Source organism: Aegilops tauschii, chromosome 6, assembly GCF_002575655.3.
Source record: "Aegilops tauschii subsp. strangulata cultivar AL8/78 chromosome 6, Aet v6.0, whole genome shotgun sequence".
Taxonomy (NCBI): Eukaryota; Viridiplantae; Streptophyta; class Magnoliopsida; order Poales; family Poaceae; genus Aegilops; species Aegilops tauschii.
The window spans coordinates 16,269,419-16,293,092 of NC_053040.3; the positions used below are offsets into that span (position 1 = coordinate 16,269,419).

General features: G+C 45.6%; 1 protein-coding gene, 1 long non-coding RNA gene and 1 pseudogene across 2 annotated transcripts; 1 reads left to right on the forward strand and 2 right to left on the reverse strand.

The window, feature by feature from the left end:
• Positions 1–1,669: 1,669 nt before the first annotated feature.
• On the reverse strand, positions 1,670–3,107 carry LOC109785031 (uncharacterized). The gene is made up of 3 exons (XR_002237968.4): positions 2,806–3,107; positions 2,161–2,266; positions 1,670–1,946 (listed from the first exon to the last, which is right to left on the reverse strand). It is a non-coding gene; the product is annotated as an uncharacterized lncRNA (long non-coding RNA).
• A 237-nt stretch (positions 3,108–3,344) lies between these two features.
• LOC109785029 (high-affinity nitrate transporter 2.1-like) lies at positions 3,345–6,786 on the reverse strand. The gene has a single exon (XM_020343639.4). It carries the CDS (start codon positions 6,643–6,645, stop codon positions 5,119–5,121), a length of 1,527 nt encoding a protein of 508 aa, XP_020199228.1. The 5' UTR covers positions 6,646–6,786; the 3' UTR covers positions 3,345–5,118.
• A 15,156-nt stretch (positions 6,787–21,942) lies between these two features.
• On the forward strand, positions 21,943–22,524 carry LOC109785037 (TPD1 protein homolog 1B-like; annotated as a pseudogene).
• Positions 22,525–23,674: the final 1,150 nt, after the last annotated feature.

Sequence of the window (23,674 nt, forward strand, 5' to 3'; positions counted from 1 at the left end):
GATTTGCATTGCGTAAAAATCTTGCAGCCTTTTCTGGTTTTTTTCTCTTATTTATATGGTCAAGTATTGTCGTTTAAAATACTACTGAAAAAGAGAGAAAGTAGCTAGTGAGTAGGTATATCGGATGAACCATCCCATGTCCACCTGAACCCAGCCACAGCGACGCTGCTTGCACTGGATTCGTGGCATCCCACGAAGCACATGCATCAGTCAGATCTAACTAACCGAGAATTACACCAAGACATGGACATGCACACATTACATGGTTGTTATTGGCTGAAAAATATAATTAATAATGCTAGGGACCGAGCAAAACGAGATTACATGCATGCACATAAAAAGCTTCCCGGACTTGAACTGCGAAGGAAATCGCTCCGGCTACGCCCAGATGAGCTAAAGTTGACATGGTGGCGTCCACCATGACAACCACCACATTGGAGTAAATAGCATAAAACTACTACTTTACAGGCTATGGTTCCAAAAAACTACCGGTTTTTAATTTTTCTCAGATAACTACCAAACGAGGGGTCGGCTGTTTCAAAAAACCCAAAACGCTGAGTGCTTGATCATGATTATGACAGGTGGGACCCGCACATAAGAGAACCGTTTGTTTGACCGTTTGTTTGACTGTTGCCTTACATGTAGGACCCACATATCAGTATCTATGTAAGTTTTAAAAAAAGCAATCAGGTCCCTATATCTTTTTAAAAAAAGCAATCGGGTCCCTGATGTTTTCTGGAAAAAGCAATCGGGTCCCTGATATTTTCTGGAAAAAGCAATCAAGAACTGCGCCGGTAGCTCGCCGGCGGCCAGATCGCCGGCCAAGCGAAAGGCGGCGGCTCGGCCACCGCGTTCCTCGTCGCGACGGCGGGCTTCTCTAGTCGGGCGACGGGCTAGGTGGAGGAGCTCCTGGCCATGGCGCGCGGCTGGTGGCGGCCCGAGCCCCTGGCCATGGCGCGGCTGGCGGCGGCCCTTGCTCGTCGGCACGCTCCTAGCCATGGCGCGCGACTGGTGGCGGCCTGAGCCACTGGCCATGGCGCGGCTGGCGACGGCCCGAGCCCCTAGCCATGGCGCGCGGCTCGCGACGGCCTGAGCCCGCCATGGGGAGCCGGCGTAGAGGCAGCCACTGGCCCGGCGGTGTCGTGCAGCACAGCTAGGCGGCGGGCGTAGAGAGGTAGGAGAGAAGGAGGTGAGGCGGGGCAACGGCCAGGGTTGAGCCCCGGTGAGCGCCGGCGGCGGGCGGCTCACCGGCCGGAGGCGGAGCCACGAGGTCCAGCTCGGGAGCGAGAAGAGCACCAATGGATCCTGGTCTGAGAGCAGGGACCCGATTGCTTTTTGCAAAAAAAGCAGGGACCAGATTGCTTTCTTAAATTTGTGTGCAGGCCCACACCTAACGGTCAAACAAATGGTCAAACAATTAGAGCTCTTACGCATGGGGCCCACCTTTCATAATCACAATCAATTGATAAGCACTCAGCGTTTGGGTTTTTTGAAACAGCCGACCCCTCGTTTGGTAGTTATCTGAGAAAAATTAAAAACCGGTAGTTTTTTGGAACCATAGCCTGTAAAGTAGTAGTTTTATGCTATTTACTCACCACATTGGAGGCATTATCGGCGTAGCCGAGTCTCCCACAGCCGATATCAATTTGTATGCTAATATTTTTTGGGTATAAGCTGTAGCTGGGGAGGCATACAGAACCAGAACTAAATAGGATCGATGCACCATTGTCAACACTGGTCAACTGATTATTTAATGATACACTGAGAGGCAACAAGAAGCAAGTACTGAAAAACTATAAGTATAGAACATACAAGAAAGTAAGTAAACCAATCCAGACTTTACATATCTGGTCACAGTAGCCGCCATATGAACAGAAAATCAAATGAAACTTACTTGGTTCCTCCTCTTGGTTCCAATCATCGTCATCATCATCAAACTCGATATTCTGCAGAGTGCGGCCATGTGAGCCATATATGCAATATGAAAGACAAAGAAATGATACATCACTGATCTATGATTTCATAATGGGTACCCTTTCATACTTGTCCATGTGAAGGAACACACATACATCATATAGTTTCGCCAAAATCATGAGCCTTTTAAAACACTTGTTTCTACCACAAAGAATACCTCAGTGCATAAAGATTCAAAGTACTAACCTATTTATAATTGTCATCCCAACTTTCTTCCTCTTCCACTCCCCGCTTTCCTTATATCACCATCCTTTTCGATCTTGTCCTCTCCATACTATTAAGTAGCCAATCTCTATCAGCACAGTGGCATAAGCATAATCTCAGTATTTCTGTAATGTGTCAAACAGAGTATAAGACTACAAATCAGTAAATATTGTGTCTACAATAGGAAGATGTTTTCCAGATTGATTCCAACAACTCAAGAATAAAACTAAAAGGTAATGATGTATTTCCTTGAGCTTGCCTTCAAGTTTCTCAAATAGTTCAAATGACTGGCAAATAAAGATGGCAAGATCCATGTAAAGGATCAATGTATGTACACCTTAATAATATCTAGCCTAGAAGTGTTCGTTTATGTTTCACTGCTGCCATAGACATGTCAATAGGATGGTGTAAACAAAATAGTTTCCTCAAAAAAAATCCCAGAAAATGTCATAGGCATGAGCAAAAGTTTGCGACTGAAGAAGCTACAGTGATTCTAGCAAACCTGCCACTCTATCTCACCAAACTGTTTTCTTAATTTGTCGCCCTCATCTTGAACTTGAGACGAAAAACAATCTTAACTATCTACTGTGCTAAAAACACATAGAAAATATCAAAAATAGTATTTACTTCAAGACTACCATGTTGTAGTTATGCGGGAAATTTTGCAGGAAGCAGTCTGAGGATTGATGCAAGAGCTTCACATTTGCCTTTTATTTCACGCCTTTGTATCTCTGTCATCATTCTGCAATTTTCATGACAGCGGCTTCGCTGTCCCATTCATGCAGTTGCATTCATCAATGAAGGAGGGAAATATCACAGTTGTAGAAAGAAAATGTGCGTCGGGATCACAAGTCAAAACTAAAAGGCAAATAGTAGGAACATGAAAGACAATGTGCGGCAGCATCACAAGACCAAACCAAAACGCTGGGTAGATATGGTGGTAGTTCCATCCACATAAACCTGCACATGAAGCGAAAGCAGAGGTTGAATGCCTTGAGAACACAAACAAACATGCATGATCACCACACTTCAAGATAAGATTAATTCATGGATGAAACCAGAGGCATGCGCACGCAGACAGGACCTTTTAGATGAGAAATTGAGGATCCTAATGAGGGGGGACAAGTGTGTGGCGGGGCTGTGCCAACCTCTCGACGTTCGACGGGCGCCACAAGATCAAATTCCCCACGGTCATCAGTCCCCAGCACGCCAGGGGAGGGCAGGGCATCCCCGGGAGATAGACGAGAACAGTGTGTCAGCCACCGCTAGGGGAGGGCAGGGTAGGGGAGGGAAAGAGTACCCGACCCCATGGAGACGGGTGAGGCATCCGATGAAGGTGAGGGCAAGGGCTGGGTCAGGGACTCCTCGACCTCGTTGACGCGGCTGAAGCCATCGTCTATCCGTGGGCGGCGCATGAGCGCTAAGAAGGCGTGAGCGCCTGCGCCGGCGCGGTGAGCAAAGAGAAGGATGAGTCGGGCCACGACCGTGGGGGGAGGCGGGCGCATGGTGGAGGAGAACCGATGTGATCTCCGATCTGGACGACGGTAGGGGATATTTCTCGCGAGAGATGGGGTGGGAGGAGCGATGAGTAGTTTGGGTGGTGACGAGAGTTCGGGGCGGGGTACGTGTGTCGTGGTCGTGGCCTCGTGGGTGCTTTTTGTTTTTCCTTTTCTTTTTACTATACAAGAAAATTGGGAATCGTAAGGGGGTGCGAGGTGGTTGGTTGTCAACGTGGATTCTCCTGCGATTTTTTCTATGCGGGATCTCTCGAGGGAGGTGGGAAGGAGGAGGTTGAACCATCACGACGTTCGATTCTCCTTTAATAGTAGAGATCTTAGAAGCTGCCTAGAGCACGCATGAACATGTACAAACTACATATAGATCAGTCCACCACTGAAAGTGTGTATATTAGTGCATAGCATAAAATCATACAATATACTGAAGGAGGACGAAAAGCTTGTAAACATAAAATTTAAACAGCTGCCCAAGGTTAAGAATCTTGGACCGACGGCGTTTAGATCCAGTCATGTCTTCGTCGTCAAAATAGCTAGTAAACGGTCATGTCTGTGTGAACCACGTGTCGATCGACCCGTGCTCTCGCAGGTCAAACTCTTTGCGTGCTGAATGTATCTAAAGGTAGAAATTCGGACCACCGACTCGTTTGAATTTTGTTTCTCCTGTTCTTTTGGCAAACTTGACACTTTTTTCCCTTGAGCACAACTACTTTATTGACTTGGTTAGAGAAAATGCAAGTGCCATGTCGCTGTTGAGAGGTTAGGCTATAGATCACCCATAATATTATAGTACTCCGTACGCTTTCATGCCTGCATAGCACCGCCATCGTTGTTGTTGATAGAGCCCCTCTTTGAACGGTTCTGTACTTTGGTGTGGAAGAAGTACCCAAGTTCGCATCACGCTAGAATAAGTACACAAGCGCACCGTACTTCCGTACGCTTGCATGCGTAAGGTAGAGACTCGTGGAGTCATGAACGCGTTTTTACTTTGGCGTGCAAGAAGTTCGTACGTGCCGATCCATTGTGCTAGAATACGCCATTGACCTATCATCTCATATTGATCTTTCTCGTAACATATTACAAGCCCTTACAAGTACAATGAAATCAATCACATGGTATGTATGCAAGGCACAATGAAATTAATCACATGGTAAGCCATCTCGGGAAATACAAATATTGTCTCAGAAAGTACAATGAAATTAAGGAGATATATGCAAGGTATAAGAAACGATGCATATTCTCATATTGCTCATTTGCATAACATGATACAAGCCCCAGGTACTATTGACTAAGGCCTAGATAAGCGCCCAAAAAGCAGGTGGTCGGGGAAACCACACCGGCAAAATGGGGTGCCCCACCTTGATGGGTACGTATGTATATATGTATACGCGCACTGTATACATTGAGGTAAGAAGATACTAACGTATTACACGTGTTGTGGCGTGCTGTTGGGTGGGGTAGCAGGTACGGCGAGGATGGCATTGCGTCTGCCACGCTCAGATATGCTGTTCTCAGCGAACTTGAGTCCGGCCATGTGGAGACCCTTGCCCTTCTCCTCCTCCGTCCACTCGGCGGCATAGTACTCCTCCTCGGTGGCGTCCATGCTGGGAGGGACAAGCATGGAGCCCCACTGTGGGAAGTGCACGAGAATGACGGGGAGCGTGCATGCCATGATCATGATGCCCATGTATTGGAGTCCTTTGCCGGTGGTGTACTGCGACGAAGTGAAGAAGAGGAGCTGTGTGAGCCCGCCACCCACATTGCCACCTGCACCGGTCATGCCGGAGACGAGCCCGAGGGAGCGTCGGGAGACGAAGGGGATGACACCATAGACGGCGCCGCATGCAGCCTCGACGCAGATGGAGTACAGGACCATGCATGCTATGGAGGTGGGAAGGGTGGATGCACGACCGAGACAAAGGCAGAAGACTCCACCAGCAGTCTGGAGGATCCAAATGTTCCAGAGTCGGGCACGCATGCCAAAGTAGCGAGCACCAAGGTCGGAGAGGTACCCGCCCATGGGGCGTGCAAAGATATTGGCCAAGCCAAAGCAGGCGGCAATGATACCTGCTTTTCGAAGGTCGAGGTAGAAACTATCGTAGTAGTACCCGGCAATCACGTTGTTTGAGGTGAGCTCGACGCCCATGCAGTAGCCATAGATGAAGACAAAGATCCAGGTTCGATAGTTGGTGACGGCTCCACGGAGAACCTTGGAGAACTTGTCCTTGTTCATGTCACCATTTTTTTGGAGGTTCCTCAGGTTGCCATCGGGAAGGTCCTGTCCCAAGGTGAGCACGAGCAAGCCCATCACCACCAACATCATTCCTGGCACAAAGTAGGCGATGCGCCAAGCGGTGAAACGAGTCGCACCACATGCCTTGATGGCATCGAAGACGAAAGGCATGATGAGCTGTGTGGCACCTCCACCCATGTCTCCCCACCCCGCCGTTAAGCCGCCGACTGTCCCGATGATCTTGCTATTGAACATGGTGCTGATCCAATACTGGCACGACACAAAGGTGGCAAGTGAGACGCCGATGAGGAAGCGTACGATGATGTATCCGGCGGGACTATCGACGACGGACATGCAGAACACCGCTGGTGCAGAAAGCATGATGAGGAAAGCACCGCCGTAGCGCGGGCCAAGAAGGTCGCAGATGGCGCCCATGGCCAGCCTTGAGAAGATGGCACCAGACACCGAGGCAACACCGGCGTTGCCTATATCAGCCTTGGTGAGGTTGAGGTTGTCGCGGATGATGGGGATGAGCGGTGCGGCGGCGAAGGTGGATACAACGCAGGTGAAGAAGGACATCCATCCAAGGTGGAAGGCACGCATGTGTGGGTTGCCGAAGGAGAAGATTTTGATGGACTTGGCCTTGTGCTCAGAGTCCACCGGCAGCGAGAAGTTGGTGGATGCTGCTGTGGCGCCCGTCGAACCGATCTCCATTTCCATATCCTTTTTTGTTGAGGCTCGAAGCCTTCTTCTTCCTTGGTACTTAGCTCTCTTCAGAGCTGCACCGCGGACGGAAGAGGCAAGAGCTAGGTAGCTAAGTCTCTAGGTTGTAATGGTTGGGTGCTCAAGAGGTTAGAAGGATACATGTATTTATAGCATGCACGGACCTTACTTCAGTTTGACACGTTCTCTGTCGTATGCTGAAATTAACGCACAGCATCAGTCATATGTTTGACCTCTTCTGTTTCTTAATTAGTAAGATCGTCCATCTGTCTCGTTGAACTTATCAGGGCTGTTTGCCTGTTTGGTTGAAGTTATCATGGTTACTTGTGAAAAATACGTTTGAGCTTTAACAGGTTATAAAACGAAGTCCATTATGATGGGAATGTCATGCTATACAAACATGTAAATTGGTATAAAAAACATGTAAATACGATTTTCCTGGAGCTGTTGTACGCAACAATTTGGTTTCCATTGGACATTTTCTCATATCTTAGGTATGTGCATATTTCACACATCATCATATGCATGATACTGGTATATTTCCCACTATGACCAACCTTAGGCCCCTCTCAACCGTTTCAAATGTACCAAGTAAAAGAAAAGTAGGACGTGGAGTATCTCCTCATGGATGAATGGTAAATTCAAAAAAAAAAGGTACTTTCGAACGCATTTAATCCGGTCACAGATGGTAAATTCAATAAAGTGGTGATAAACATTAAGGATTTTTTCGGGTGGTTGCAAAGTTTCATGATGTAATCAGATTCGTGGAAGTAGTGGCAAGAAAAAAAATTGATGCTCCGAAAATGTTACTTTCAAACGCATTTTGGAGCTCTGATTGTTTTTTTCACGACTTTCACCAATGTGATTACATGATGAAACTTTGCAAGCACTCCAAACATTTCTTAAAATATTCCCAAAAAACATAAAATTTGAAATATTTTTCTATTTTTTGATTTTATTTTTAATACTAGGAGCATTTGAGCTCGAGCGTGAGAAAGGTGCTTTCATGGTTAATGGAAGTTTTAGGGCATGACACCCTTGGTAGTTAATGCTAGACATGCCAATAAATGGAGAACAACTAAGACATGCAGTGGATGAGTTTTTTTCCTATAAAAGAGAAGCATTTTGAATGAATGTTTGATGATTGAAAAACTATTCAATTTCTCTTGAGAAACATAGAGGAAGAGAATGTGTCCTATTATTCGTGATTTTAAAGATTGTTCTTCTATAGATGAAAGGTGGGAGTAGCTAATTTAAACAAAAACGCATTCGTTTTTTTAAATAAACATGCACGATAGTGTTCATGCCGTTCCTTGTTAGGGCATCTCCAACGGCGACCCAAAAATCGCCCACATCCGTCCAGACCGCACTGTCCGGACCGCGGAAGCAATCCAACGCAGGCCTGTATCGGTCAGCAGGGCGGTCTGGATGTGTTTTCTCCCGCAAATTGGAGACAAACATGGGGGGGGGGGGCTTTGCGGGAGTCCGGACAACAACCACGTAGAACTCTGACACCTCCGGGCCACCCAATCGCCTCTCCCGGTCCCATTTCCTTTCGTTACGCCCCTTCTCCCCCTTACTTTGCATCCGCACCCTTCACCTCTGCAGCCGCCGCCGCCGTACGTCGGCCACCACAGAGGCATTGTCGGACGTTCACAATCAGCACCGATGCGCATGCTCTCCTTTACGACGGCGCTATGCACCCTGGAGCCTGTAGGAGATATGCCCTAGAGGCAATAATAAATGTTATTGATTATCTCCCTGTTCATAATTATGTTTATGTTCCATGCTATAACTGCTGTGGTTCCCGAGCCCGTATATCCATAAAGGCTCTGGGGAGAACCCATATGCACGTGTGGAATAATAAACGATAAAATGTATTCCTAGTCATGCCTCTAAGACTAGCTCAAGTGTTGCATGATGATTATGTTTTCCCAATCATGGGCATGTCTATGCCAAGCAACTTTGAGGGCACAATGTCAGGAAGGACATTTGTGTTGAATCGACCCGAATTGATGTTATGCTATGAGATACATTCGTCACAAGTTTATTGGTACATAACAAAGAGATGGTTAACGTTTGCATGATTCCTTAGACCATGAGAGTATCGAGTTTCTTCATGCTTGCTTCATGAACTTTGGGGTTTGTTAAACGTCATTCGTAAATGGGCGGCTATTACGGCGGCTTACGGGTTCATGGAAAAGTGTGTCAAGTAACTTGATAGCTCAAGATTGGGATTTGCTCCTCCGACGATGGAGAGATATCTCTGGGCCCTCTCGGTGTTACGGTATCCATCATCGTCTGGCCAGACACTTTGTGATTTGATCACGGGGATGCCGGAACACGATAACGAGAAAAGAGAACAATACCGGTAACGAGGTAACTAGCATAGTAGACAAGTTGTTGATCCACGGGAATGCCAACATGTCTCACCTCGGGTATTTGTAACATATCGCGAAGCAACAGGAATAGCACACGACAACTGGAGGTTCACTCGAATATTTATTCGTGTGGGTATAGGGGTCAATATGGGTGTCCACGGCTCCGATGTTGATCATTGATCGGAAGGGGTTCCGGGTCATTTCTATACTTCACCGAACCTATAGGGTCACACGCTTAAGGGTCATCTATCTGCTGAATACTAGACAGGGAGTCTGAGAGAAAATCACCGAAAAAGTTTTGGACACCGAAAAGTTTCGGACAGCGGAGTCGTACCGCAGAGAGAGGTCATCGGATAAGTTTCGATGATACCGAAAAGTTGTTTCGGGATACACCATTAAGTCAAATTGGTTTCGGCACATGCCTGATAATTCTTGGAGGATGCCAGAATCATTCTGGAAGCTTTTTGGAATTTTCTGAGATAAAAACCGGAAATGTTCCGGAGCTGCCGGAGCCACTTCAGATGCGTTTCGCAGATGAAAATCACTAAAACCGGAATTGTTTAGGAACGCGTTGAAAATCATTTTAGTGGGTACTGGAAATGTTCTTAGCCCACATAAATATTTTCAGTTCGATCAGACGCTGAAAAATGTCGTCGTGAATAGTGAAAATCAGCTTTATGGTTACTTTATGGAAAGCCACCTTTTGGGGCTTTGCTCCAAAAGATCTTGGGGATGACATGGATGGATAGGAGCCATTTTTTGGGCCCCTCATGGGGGTGTGGCCGGCCACATGGGGTATCCCCCCTTGGGGACCCTCTTGTTCCTTGGTTTCACTCCTAGGTCCTTGTGGAAGGACTTCATTCATGTGCATTTTGGGTTTTTTGTGAAACTACCCTACCCCCTTGGGATTTCCTATAAATAGAGGTGGAGGGGAAGCCCTCCACACTCATTCCTTGCTCTCGTACACATGCCATGCATTATCTGGCTTCTTCTCTCCCTCCCACGAAAAGAGTTTCGTAGAGCCGTAAGGCTGTCTGGGTTCCGGCAGGAACTAGTTCTGGACGGCGAAGCCCTGCCGGATAGATGACACCGTATGTGTGCAACTCTGTAGAGATATCGTAATTTCGGTCTTAGTTCGTGAGTGCCTCCCGATGGGCTGTCCAAGTGACCGTTCGAGTTTCGAAGGTCCTCCCGAAGGGCTGCCCGCGACACCGTCCGGGGGACTGTTCGACCGCCTCCTGGAGGGCTGTCTGAGGAGCAGATGAGGGTATACATCCTCGCGGTTGGGAGGTTGTAAATCCTAGCTGCGGGGATCTGCACCGCCGATCGTCATCGACTCTACTTCCCGCTGCGCTACGAGTCGGTAACAAAAAAGATCAAACCATGTATGCAGTCTCCATAGTGGTCCTGGGCTGGTGCGTAGGTCAGAAATTTTTTGTTTTCTGTCGCGTTCCCCTTCAGTGGCATCAAGAGCCGTGCTATGCGTAGATGCAGGTTTCGATCTAGAATACATGGAGATGTATGGGTATTGCATAATATAATTAGGTAGTAGATGAGATCTATTGCTGAAAATTATTTATGCGGGTGACAGATGAAATTTGTTACCCGACGTTCTTGTTGCTTACCTAGAATTTGCGTTTGCTCAATCTCGAGACAGCATGGTGGAATTTGACAAAGTTCTGGCAATCCGTGATCCTGATTGATCATGAAAGTGCTATCAGTTCTTTGGGTTCTGCCGTAGTCAAAAGAAAGATGAAATTCGCAGATGAAAGGGCATTGTAGATATTATCTGCACGGGGGTCATGCGTATGACGAAGTTTAGTATGGGGCTCGAGATTTAATTATCTCGTGTTTCATACACCCCGAGATGTTAATCTAGCAACTTGAATAATCATACTTGATGATAAAACGTTGGTCGCTGCGGTTTAAGTCAAAACCTTAGAAGCCACGTAAAATAAATTTTGCATAAACCGATTAGAGGCGTCTAACTTGGTTTTGCAGGATGTGCATATGATGTGGTATAGCAGTGCTCATACTAATTCGATTATGTATGAGATGACTATATGATGTAATTTGATTAACATGACCTGCGTGTCATGATTCGGCATGATGGTTGAAGCCATATGATTGCACTTTAATGACCTGCGTGTCAACCTTGTTGTAATGCATTATTTTGTTAGCTATAGAGATAGCAATATTATCTGGTGCAACGACAAGGTGGTGGCAATCTTCGCGAAGGTGAACACCGACGCGAATGCCGAAGACGAAGAAATGAAAGACTTCTCCGTTAGAAAGGGCTATACCATATCATGCTATTATGAATTGCCTGAGATGTTTATCCCTTATGATGCACCCTTCTTGATTGCGCGGTAGTCGCTTTTTATTAGGGTGATCTCTCACAAAAATACCAAGTAGTTAGTGTTCTCCCAAGTGTAGCACCGTCACGGCACCTATCTTTTCGGGGTGTGCCGTGTCACACGGGTACGAACGATTAGAGAAGTGTGAGGCGGGTGAGTTGAGACCTCGCAGCAAGATCACTTGGTTGTCTTGACGTTCAGGCATGACCGTCATGAGCTCGGAACACACACATCGAAAGATGAACAAGAGTCACATAGAGATGTGATTGGCAAGTTGGCCTACCGGTTGAGATTTTTCGTCATCAGTGGTGTTACACCAATGGCGAACAATTGAAATGTGGGTCTTGTATCACTCACAATCAATTTTGAGAGATATTGATTTGAGTGGGAGCGACTGTTGAATTAACATGTTTAATTCTTAGTGCAATTAATTATGAACATTGTCTAAGTGTTATATGCAAAATAATTGTAGAATAATGGCTCGCGTTTCCACCTTCCCTGTTAAAATTGAATAGCTGTTAAATATCTGGTTAAAACTTTACAATTGGTACCGTAATATGAGGATTGTCCTCAAAAGTGCCGAGAAGGACTTTGTCCTATCGCATGCTTTCCGTATCCTCCCGCTAATGCCATGGATCATGTGAGTCTCGTCCTTTGATCCAAAAGCTAGAATTCTGTTACGGTCAAGTGGAATATGTTTGCTTTCATGAAACCCAAACTTCGAAAGTTGGGATAGTTATATGATATTCATGGAACTGGAAATTATTTTCAGATACAAACAAAGCAATGTTTGTTTGCAAGTATTAGTAAAAGTGTTTACTATGCATTTGACTGTTGGGAAAGGGATCCAGAAGAACGTCTGTCATATAATGAAAGGTGAATAAAACAACAACTTAAAGAGAAAGGAAGTGTCCAAAGGGTGTTAGTATGACTTACACGCCTAGGAAGTCCGGGGCTAACGCCACTCTTAAGTTGGGTGCTTCTTTTGCGAGTAGGAGAAATACTAAAAGTTAAACTGTTAGAAGTATAAAGGCAGAAAGAAAGATGACTGGAATATCCAGCTCATGTATGAATGTCATACAAGTTTTTGATGTATAGTAGGCTGGTCAAAGATATAGTTCTTGGGAATTATGGTTAAACATGTTAATCACTAATTCTTGGGTATTGTGAGTTAATCACAAAGATACCCGCTCGATTGCATTCAATTGCGAATCACTGTAAGAGCTACTATGGCCTAAAAAGACTAGCCAGAAATGAGGTTAAGGTATACACAGGGAACATAGTAAATGTTACTATACCTTCCATCGGTGTATTGCCGTCTGTATTTATTTTCATAATTCATTTAGAGTTTTACAAACTCTCGCCCATTGCATAAGGTATCTTGCAAGAAGGTTGTTCATAAGAGAACCTTTTATGTTTGATGTTATGAATAACACAAGGGCCATACTTTCATTATGAATGAGATGTATGTTATGAATATTGATAATAATACAATACCTCTGGGTTTACTTTCATAATTCATTTTAGAGTTTCATACACTCTAGCCCATTGCACAATGTTTGTTGCAAAAGAGTTGTTCATAAAAACAACAATTGTTGTTAAGTATTATGAATAACATAAGGGCCATACTTCCATCATCGATGGGACGTGTGTTATGAATATTGAGGGTAATATGATACATCCATAACCCTGACGCTAAATGTCGCAAGACTGAAAGAATACCACACAAGTGTGGCACTACATTTGGTCACATTGGAGAAACCCGCATGGAAAATTCCATTATGATGGATTTTGAAGTCTTTTTGATTTTGAATCATCTGACACTTGCAACTTTTCTCTGAAAAGTGAAGTGACTAAAATACCGTTCACAGGCCATAAGGAACGAACAACAAACTTATTAGTGATCATACATTTGATGTGTGTAGTCCGATAAGTGTTGTTAGTGGTGGATTTATTTATCTTCAGAAATGACTCAAGTAGATATATGGATATTTACTTGATGAGACGTAAGTCTGGATCTTTTGAAATCATTCGAAAGGTTCTCAAAAATGAAGTAGAAGTTATTGTAACAAGAAAATTATCTTTCTGCAATTTGATTGCACAAAGGAATATTTGAGTTACATGTTTAGCGAATGTCTGATGAGTTGTGAAAGGGGTTTCATAACTTGCACCTCCCGGAACACCACTGCAAGTGAAAAGTCCGTCAAGATGTAATCTAACCATTTATGACATGGTAAGGTCAAAGATGACATAAATAAATTTGCCATTATCCTTTTTAAAGTGATGCTTTAGAGACTGCGGCTTTTACACTGAAAAGAGCTACATCGGGTCTGTTGAAATGAAGCCATGATATGGTACGCCCAACCATGTTGTATCTTTTCTTAACATTTGGAATATGGGGCTTGTGTAAAAGGTTACAAACCTATTCCAAATCAGACAAGTGCTACTTTGTAGGTTATCCCAAGTCATTGGGTATTCCTCCCTCACTATACCGAGGCAAATAGGTTTGCCACAAAGAACGGTATGCTTTTAAAGAGAATGGTTCTTTCTAAAAGGTGAGTGGGAGAATAGTGCAACTCGACGAGATAAACAGTATCTTCATCAGATCAAAGGAAAGAGACCTTGGAAGTAATTCCAGAGTTTCCTACTGCGACTGATATGGAAGTCTCTACAATAAAATGTATGAACTTCGGTCGAACTTGCATCTGAACCACGTAGGCAAGGCTCGTGCAAACCTCTCAGGTGCGCAAACGAGATATTGTTGTTAGACAACATTATACCTACGATACACAAGGAAGCGTTGATGGGCCCTGACTCCAGAATTGGCTAAATGCCAATACAACCCGAGTTAGTTTCCATATAACTGATTCAAGATTAAAACCTTGATACACCTTTCGGAAGACTTAGAGTCTAATGAATATTTATGGAACTTAAAACTGATACGGATGAAAATATTTTATCCATAAAGCTCGACTTGTTGAAATAACAAGTTCAAGAGTTGACTACGATGAGGTTGTTTTCATCGTAGCGATGCTTAAAGTCGGTTCGGGTTGAACTAGCAATTAATACATATTTCAATCATGAGATATGAAACATGGATGATAAAAGGATTTCCATCTGATGGAAATGAAAGCTAGGACTTGTATACGATACAGTCCAAAGTAATTTGTCGATCCAGAGGATGCTAGTAGGTATGCAAACTTCAGAGTTCCAGCAATGGACAGAAGAGAGCAAAATGGAGTTGGAATCTTCGTGTTTTGATGAAATGGTCAAAGGGGTTTTGACTTCATCAATGGGTAACGAAGATGCTTGTAATTCAAGAAAGTAAGTGGGAGCGTAATAATATTTCTAAAAACCTTATGTGCTTGGCACATTGATAATTGGAAATAAATTTCTTGACACAAATTAGGACTTCATTTGAAAATAGTTTTTCGATGAAGTGCTTAGGCTAAATAGCCTCAATATTAGGCATGATGATCTATGGAGATAGATTTACCTAATGGGGCTAAGCAATGAATACATATTGACAAGATGCTAAAACCTTTTAGCATTTAAAACGCCAAGGAGTGATTCTTGCCAAAGTCACATGGAAAGAGTTTTTGCAAGACTCGGTGTCCCAAAACACTGATGAGTAAAATACATGATGCAGATTCCACACACTTTTGTGTTTGGATTAATCATGTATTCCATGGTATGTAAAACAACCAGATATGTCCGATACTCCCAAGGTGTTGCGAGTATGGATACCAAAGTGATCAAATTACTGATCATGGGACAACAGTGAAAGATGTCACAGAGTACTAGAGTAAGTACTGATGACATGGTTTTCTCGCAAGCAGAGATCATGAAGAGTTCGTTGTAAAATGTTACATCGATACAGTCTTCATCTTTTCTCCATGCGATTTTCGATTTAAATTAATGGTTTTGTGTAACACACAATGTGGTGGCACAGTTAGTTGGAATTTGTTCAAACTAGTTACTGTGGCAAATTCTATAACAAGGGCTAAGTATGTTGACGCTTTAGAAGCGACAAAGAAGATGTTGAATCATATAGTTCATTCATGAACTTAGTATAGTTCCAAGATGACTTTTGACAATGGGACACTACTGCAGGTAGTTGCTCCATAACTCAATCTGAGGAATCCAGGTTCGACCTGTGATTCACATACATACAAAGCCAAGTCCACACAAAATATGAATTTTGTGAAAACGCGAGGACATGCAAAGATACACACGGAACTGAAGTCGTCAGATCCATTGGACATCAGGCTATACCACAAGTGAAGCATATTTACACCGGTGTGCCACAGGTGTGAAGTGCATTAGCATAAGCTAGATTATTGTCTCTAGTGCAAGTGGGAGTCTGTAGGAGATATGCCCTAGAGGCAATAATAAATGTTATTGATTATCTCCCTGTTCATAATTATGTTTATGTTCCATGCTATAACTGCTGTGGTTCCCGAGCCCGTATATCCATAAAGGCTCTGGGGAGAACCCATATGCACGTGTGGAATAATAAACGATAAAATGTATTCCTAGTCATGCCTCTAAGACTAGCTCAAGTGTTGCATGATGATTATGTTTTCCCAATCATGGGCATGTCTATGCCAAGCAACTTTGAGGGCACAATGTCAGGAAGGACATTTGTGTTGAATCGACCCGAATTGATGTTATGCTATGAGATACATTCGTCACAAGTTTATTGGTACATAACAAAGAGATGGTTAACGTTTGCATGATTCCTTAGACCATGAGAGTATCGAGTTTCTTCATGCTTGCTTCATGAACTTTGGGGTTTGTTAAACGTCATCCGTAAATGGGCGGCTATTACGGCGGCTTACGGGTTCATGGAAAAGTGTGTCAAGTAACTTGATAGCTCAAGATTGGGATTTGCTCCTCCGACGATGGAGAGATATCTCTGGGCCCTCTCGGTGTTACGGTATCCATCATCGTCTGGCCAGACACTTTGTGATTTGATCACGGGGATGCCGGAACACGATAACGAGAAAAGAGAACAATACCGGTAACGAGGTAACTAGCATAGTGGACAAGTTGTTGATCCACGGGAATGCCAACATGTCTCACCTCGGGTATTTGTAACATATCGCGAAGCAACAGGAATAGCACACGACAACTGGAGGTTCACTCGAATATTTATTCGTGTGGGTATAGGGGTCAATATGGGTGTCCACGGCTCCGATGTTGATCATTGATCGGAAGGGGTTCCGGGTCATTTCTATACTTCACCGAACCTATAGGGTCACACGCTTAAGGGTCATCTATCTGCTGAATACTAGACAGGGAGTCTGAGAGAAAATCACCGAAAAAGTTTCGGACACCGAAAAGTTTCGGACAGCGGAGTCGTACCGCAGAGAGAGGTCATCGGATAAGTTTCGATGATACTAAAAAGTTGTTTCGGGATACACCATTAAGTCAAATTGGTTTCGGCACATGCCTGATAATTCTTGGAGGATGCCAGAATCATTCTGGAAGCTTTTTGGAATTTTCTGAGATAAAAACCGGAAATGTTCCGGAGCTGCCGGAGCCACTTCAGATGCGTTTCGCAGATGAAAATCACTAAAACCGGAATTGTTTCGGAACGCGTTGAAAATCATTTTAGTGGGTACTGGAAATGTTCTTAGCCCACATAAATATTTTCAGTTCGATCAGACGCTGAAAAATGTCGTCGTGAATAGTGAAAATCAGCTTTATGGTTACTTTATGGAAAGCCACCTTTTGGGGCTTTGCTCCAAAAGATCTTGGGGATGACATGGATGGATAGGAGCCATTTTTTGGGCCCCTCATGGGGGTGTGGCCGGCCACATGGGGTATCCCCCCTTGGGGACCCTCTTGTTCCTTGGTTTCACTCCTAGGTCCTTGTGGAAGGACTTCATTCATGTGCATTTTGTGTTTTTTGTGAAACTACCCTACCCCCTTGGGATTTCCTATAAATAGAGGTGGAGGGGAAGCCCTCCACACTCATTCCTTGCTCTCATACACATGCCATGCATTATCTGGCTTCTTCTCTCCCTCCCACGAAAAGAGTTTCGTAGAGCCGTAAGGCTGTCTGGGTTCCGGCAGGAACTAGTTCTGGACGGCGAAGCCCTGCCGGATAGATGACACCGTATGTGTGCAACTCTGTAGAGAGATCGTAGTTTCGGTCTTAGTTCGTGAGTGCCTCCCGAAGGGCTGTCCGAGTGACCGTTCGAGTTTCGAAGGTCCTCCCGAAGGGCTGCCCGCGACACCGTCCGGGGGACTGTTCGACCGCCTCCTGGAGGGCTGTCTGAGGAGCAGATGAGGGTATACATCCTCGCGGTTGGGAGGTTGTAAATCCTAGTTGCGGGGATCTGCACCGCCGATCGTCATCGACTCTACTTCCCGCCGCGCTACGAGTCGGTAACGAAAAAGATCAAACCATGTATGCAGTCTCCATAGTGGTCCTGGGCTGGTGCGTAGGTCGGAAAATTTTTGTTTTCTGCCGCGTTCCCCTTCAGAGCCATTTGTACCCAGGTACACTTTGCCCCCTTGTCGACGACCTCCATGGTGGACACCACGCTCGGCAGGTGTTCGATCAAGTGACATTGAACTTATTTTCAAATGTTGTGATGTTTTTTAGAGTACGAAGGATGGCGAGCTACTCGACCATGGAGTATGAGTTGTTGTACAATGCATCGTTCGCCGTATCCACAAATTTCATACGCAGGAGCAGAGGGGGATCTTCTGGCAGCAAGTGCATGAATCGTTTCACGCACGAAAGCACATTGCGCCTTACGACATGTACATCATTCAAGAACGCAATATGAGGTTGTTATCATATCGCTAGTACACTATCTAGACAGGTGCACCAAATTTTGTAACGTGGTTCGTCAGCTAGAGGCAAGGTAGCCATTGCACACGGTAGACGACGAGATCAGAAGTTTTGCTTCCTCTTGCCAACTTGTTGATTGATTCGTTCATTCAATGTTGGTCTACACATTATGTAGCCCGCACGCGCTGCAGTGCCACTGGACAGTGGGACGGCCATTTACGTACACACATTGTTGGATGAAGCTGAAGGGGGAATATATGTCGGAGAATATGATCCGTTGCTCAAAAACTTGTTTGACATTCGGTTAATCTAGTCGAATTTGAGACATTGTGTTCCTAGACTTAATTTGCATGCTATGTATGGATGATTTGTGCTATTTTCTATCCGAATTTTGATGAATATTGGCCGGTTTGCATGAATTTCGTCCGGTTAGTTCAAATGCGGGTTAAAATGTATGCGGACAGCGTTGGATGGTTGCCTCCCGTATCCGTGTCCGCGGACTGGTCCCCTTGTCCGTGGACGGATCCGGGAGGAAATTTGCGGGCCGCCGTTGGAGATGCCCTTAACTGGTTGGCTCCATAGGATTATGTGGCTCTACCTTAGTTCCATTTCCATATTACTTAGACGCTCACATCTGTTTGAGACAGAGGGCCATAAATAAGCATCTTGAAATATATAAATCTAATAACATCAATTCTATGTCACATATAAATATACTAATAACGCGATTGTTGAGCAACGGCTTGTCCCAACTCCTGACCTAATATCCAAAGTATTCTAAGATGGTGTATTTTGTTGGAGGTTCATGACAGCTCCAAACAAAGGTTAATTAGGTGAGGACCAATTGGCCAATATTTAGAGGACACAGGTGAAAGCGCTGTGTGAAACCGTGCAAAGAGTTTCTTCTTTTGGAATCTAGCGAGCTAGTGTGTATAGTTTCTGTGTTTTCTGAACAACAGAGCCAAAGTGAGAATTACTTGCAAGTAATTAACGGCGACTTGACAGCTTATTGGTTTCTAAAAATTATAATGATACTACTATTACATGATCTGTCGAGTTGAGCTTATCAAGGTTGGCATGCTACGTACGTATATGATAAGATTATACACGATTAAGATAATTAGTACGCTGATCGTGTACAAGAGTTGCAACCCAAACGTATTCGTATGTATGTATACGACCAGCTGGAGACTACGGATGAGTGATGTATATACGACCAGGCACCTCCTTTAAGTGACTGGCGTCGCGATCGACGAGATACGTATTTTGACTCACCTTGATTTATATAACTGGACAGGTTCTAGAATGAATCTTTGACTTGACCAGGTGGTAACCAGCAGCAGCACTGGCAGAGTCAGCACGACATTCCTATTCCGTGTCGTGCAGCTTACTGAGTAAGTAATTAAGTACTCCTATAAGTATACCAACGACGTGTGTGACTACCTGCACATGCATGCATCTAACTGTATGGTTGCCGCGTCTTCGTCGTCTTCAAAAGTCAGGCTCCGTGCATCTGCTGTCTACTATACTACTCCCTGTCCCATAATACAAGAGCGTTTTTGACAATAATGTAATATAAAAACACTCTTATATTATGGAATGAAGGGAGTAACTACTAAGAATATATATAAAAATGAATATAAGTGATAAACAAGTATGGATATGAACTAGTTGATGTCTTGCACGTCATTACAGGAACCTTGTTGAAAGAAATGTAGGAATAGGTGCTATAAAACGTTAACTTTGTTGAAAGAAATATACGAATAGGTGCTACAAAGGCGATTTTCTCCTTGCCCTGGGACAAGGCTCCCAGGCCAGACGGCTTCATCGGCGCCTTCTTCAAATCTTGCTGGGATCATCAAGTTTGATGTCGTGGCTGTCGTTCAACAGCTAGCAAATCTGCGTGGCAACTACGATGGTCTGATCAACTCGACCAACATTATCCTCCTTCCTAAGAAGTTCGTCGCTTCTTGGATTTGGGACTACCACCCAATCAGTCTGATACATAGCATCACCAAGATCTTCTTGAAGTTGTTGGCTAACTGGCTGGCCCCTCTGCTGTCCATGCTGGTCTCCAAGTGTCAGAGCGCTTTCGTGCAGAAGCCGTGCATCCACGAGAACTTCCTGTACGTGCAGAACTTGATTAAAGATTTACACCGCACATCAATGCCTGACCTCTCCCTTAAGCCTGACAACTCCAAGGCTTTCGACCCAGTGGACTGGGCCTACCTCCTGGAGGTGCTCCAGCAGCTAGGTTTCGGGCAGCGCTCGTGGGGCTGGATTTGCATGACCCTCGCATTGTCTTCCTCCAGTGTTCTGTTAAATGGGGATCTGGGAACACCATTCGCGCACGCTCGTGGTCTGCGCCAAGGAGACCCACTATCTCCTACGCTCTTCATCCTGGCCATCGATCCTCTCCAACTTATGCTTCGGGCGGGCTGGGATCCTCAAGCCTATCAAGCCACGTTCAGCCTCCTGCAGGATTTCCCTCTATGCGAATGATGCTGGCATATTTGTCAATCCGGTCAAGGAGGAGCTTCACGCCATCGCAAGGATCCTGGCCTATGTTGGGGAAGCATCACGCCTCATTATCAACGTGACCAAGACAGAGGTGTTCCCCATTCGTTGCCAAGTAATTGATCTTACCGACATCCTCTCGGGCTTCCCTGTCAACGTCGCGTCCTTCCCCGGCAAGTACTTGGGCCTCCCTCTGCATACCAGGTGGCTCAGGAGGGTTGACCTCCAACCTCTCCTTGACAAAGCAGTGGGCAGGTTACTGGGTTGGAAGGGAAAGAACCTATCGCGACCTGGAAGGGTCTCCCTGGCTAAGTCCATGTTGTGCGCTACTCCAACACATCATCTCATAGCAATACCCCTCCCCACTTAACCAGAAGCTCAACAAGATCTCTCGCAATTTCATCTGGTATGGTGATGACTCCGAATGTGCGCCTAGCGGCCACTCCCTGGTCGACTGGAAGCCGGTGTGCTGGCCTAAAGCCCTGGGTGGACTAGGAATCGCCGGCCTTTAGAGGTTAGGCCGAGCACTGCGACTGCGCTGGCCTTGGCTCATGTGGAACGACCCATGCTGACAGTGGGGGGGGGGGGGGGGGGGTCCGCTCTACCTTGTGATGAGGTGGATATGACGCTCTTCAGGGCTTTCACCAGCATCTCATTGGGCAACAGCATGGAATCCTTCATGACGACTGGAGTGGAAGAGGCCTCCTGAGATTGATCACCAACAGAAAGTAGAGACAATGATGAAGGAGCTCCAGGATGAGAATTGGATCAGATCGGTCGCCTGGCGTCCCCAACTTAGATGCGAGAGTTCAATGCGATTGCTTCTATTACCTCCCAGGTTGTGCTAACCCCGGACCAGGAAAACTCCATCTCCTGGTGTTTGACCCCAATGGCAGCTTTGGCTTATGCGGCGCAGTTCGCTGGATCTTCCCGAGGTTCTCTCCGACAAGGATTTGGGAAGCCCATGTGGAACCAAAATGCAAGTTCTTTACCTGGATTGTGCTCCACGGAAGGATCCTTATGGCAGACATGTTGCCCAGTCGAGGTTAGCCACATGACCCCCGCTGCCCGCTGTCTTGCGGCCTTGGAAATGACAACTCATTTGTGTGAGGACTGCTCGCTGACGTCGTAGTTTGGTCCCACATCCAGTTCTAGACGGGGAGGCCCCTAGGGCCACGCCCATGCTTCCACCTTCCATGCGGATCTCGGACTGGTTGGATTTCAAGGCGCCATGGCATTCTTTCGGGTTCGTTCAAACGTTGCGGATGTGGTCGTCGTCACCATATGCTCCTGCTCCAAGCTTTTGGTGAAGGTAGTCAAATGTATTATAGTACGTAAGTAAGCATAGATTCACATCATACTAATTCTTCATCTTTTCTCACTTTTTTTCTGCTAGTTTCAGCATCTTCCTCGCTACAATAGCATTAGCATCGGTTCCGCAAGATGCTCAGGATCAATGCATCTTCCATGTCGTCGAGTGGCGGCGGAGCCATTGGAGCTGGAGGAGTGCTCAAAGGAGCTCCTGGAGGTGTCGCAGAACAACGTGTTGAGCATTGCCGGTGGCATGCCAACCTACAGCGTGGAGATCACCAACACCTGGATCGACTAAGCCGTGTGCTACGTCCACGTCGCATGCGGCGACTTCGCCTCAAATGATTTCATCGACCCAGACAAGTTTCACTGCCTCATCTTTAACGACTGCCTCATCAATGGTGGCGGATCCATTGAGCCCAGCTTTCCTGTATCGTTCCAGTATGGCAACTCCTTTCCCTACCGGACGACAGTCGCGCCCGCCTCATGTAACTGCAACTAGCTATAGCTAGGGTATCGGTGACGATGAAGCTATCTGTTTTGCTTACAAAGGAAATCAAGTAGAGCTTGGCTTGTGGTCTAATCTTACTTTTGGAGCTATTGTTATCGATATCTAGTATCAATGTATGGCGTCGAGGAATAGTTGAACCGAGTCCAAACGAAAAACATTTTGACGTTCTCTCCCATGTTAGCAAATTTCAGTTAGCATTCCACCACACAATGACGGTACCCTGATACAGGGCAAATCGTAGGGGTGGACACATCTTCGTGAATTGGAGGTGGAGTTAAGAAAGAAAGCGTGAGAAAATTAGATTGAGACAGAATTTAAAAGTGGAAACACAAGTAGGATAAGATCCAAAACCACTAACATGATAACTAATATTCAAACAAGGGGGCTCATAGATCCATCACATCCAAGGGAAAAGGAAAAAAAGATAGTTCACATATGAGATACTACTACTTGTGATAATTGTTGGGATTCTCCGAAGAGGAAGGGTGACGTAGTATAGTAGCAGATAGTATTTCCCTCGGTAAAGAACAAAAGCTATAGAACCAGTAGGAGACCATCGGTGTCGAGGTCGATGGGAGGTCGACCAAGGGTTTCGCCCATCCTAGGTCTTCTCCCACCACGCCCATTGGCCAGCCCGATCCGACGAGGATAGATGGAGCCGAGACAGAGCATCAGGATCCAGATATGGCGCAACCGCTGGAGCAGACCACGCCGCGAGGAGCCAGCACCGCCCAACCGCCACCCATGCGACCTGAAGGTCCAGCCAACACCTGCAATGCCCCCCACCCGAAGAGGTTGATGTCACCTTCGCACCCAGGGCCGCGGTCCCGGCCTCCGGAGCTCCCTGAAGTGACATAGTGCAACATAATCCGCACTTCCACCTTCACCGGCCTCAATTAGGGGACGCCGGCAACCTTCTCAGTTGGCAGCTAGGACAAGAGGGAGGGATAGGGCTAGAGGAGCTAGGATTTGTTGCCCTAGAGTCGCCCGTATGTGAGGGGGGCTCCAGGGTCTATCAGCCACCCTGAAGAATTGTAATTTTATGCCATGTATAGTGATTGATAAGGTAGTCTTATCTTAAGCCCACCATGTAGTCTAGAGAATACGATAAACAGTGTACAATGGGTTATTTTTTAGTCTT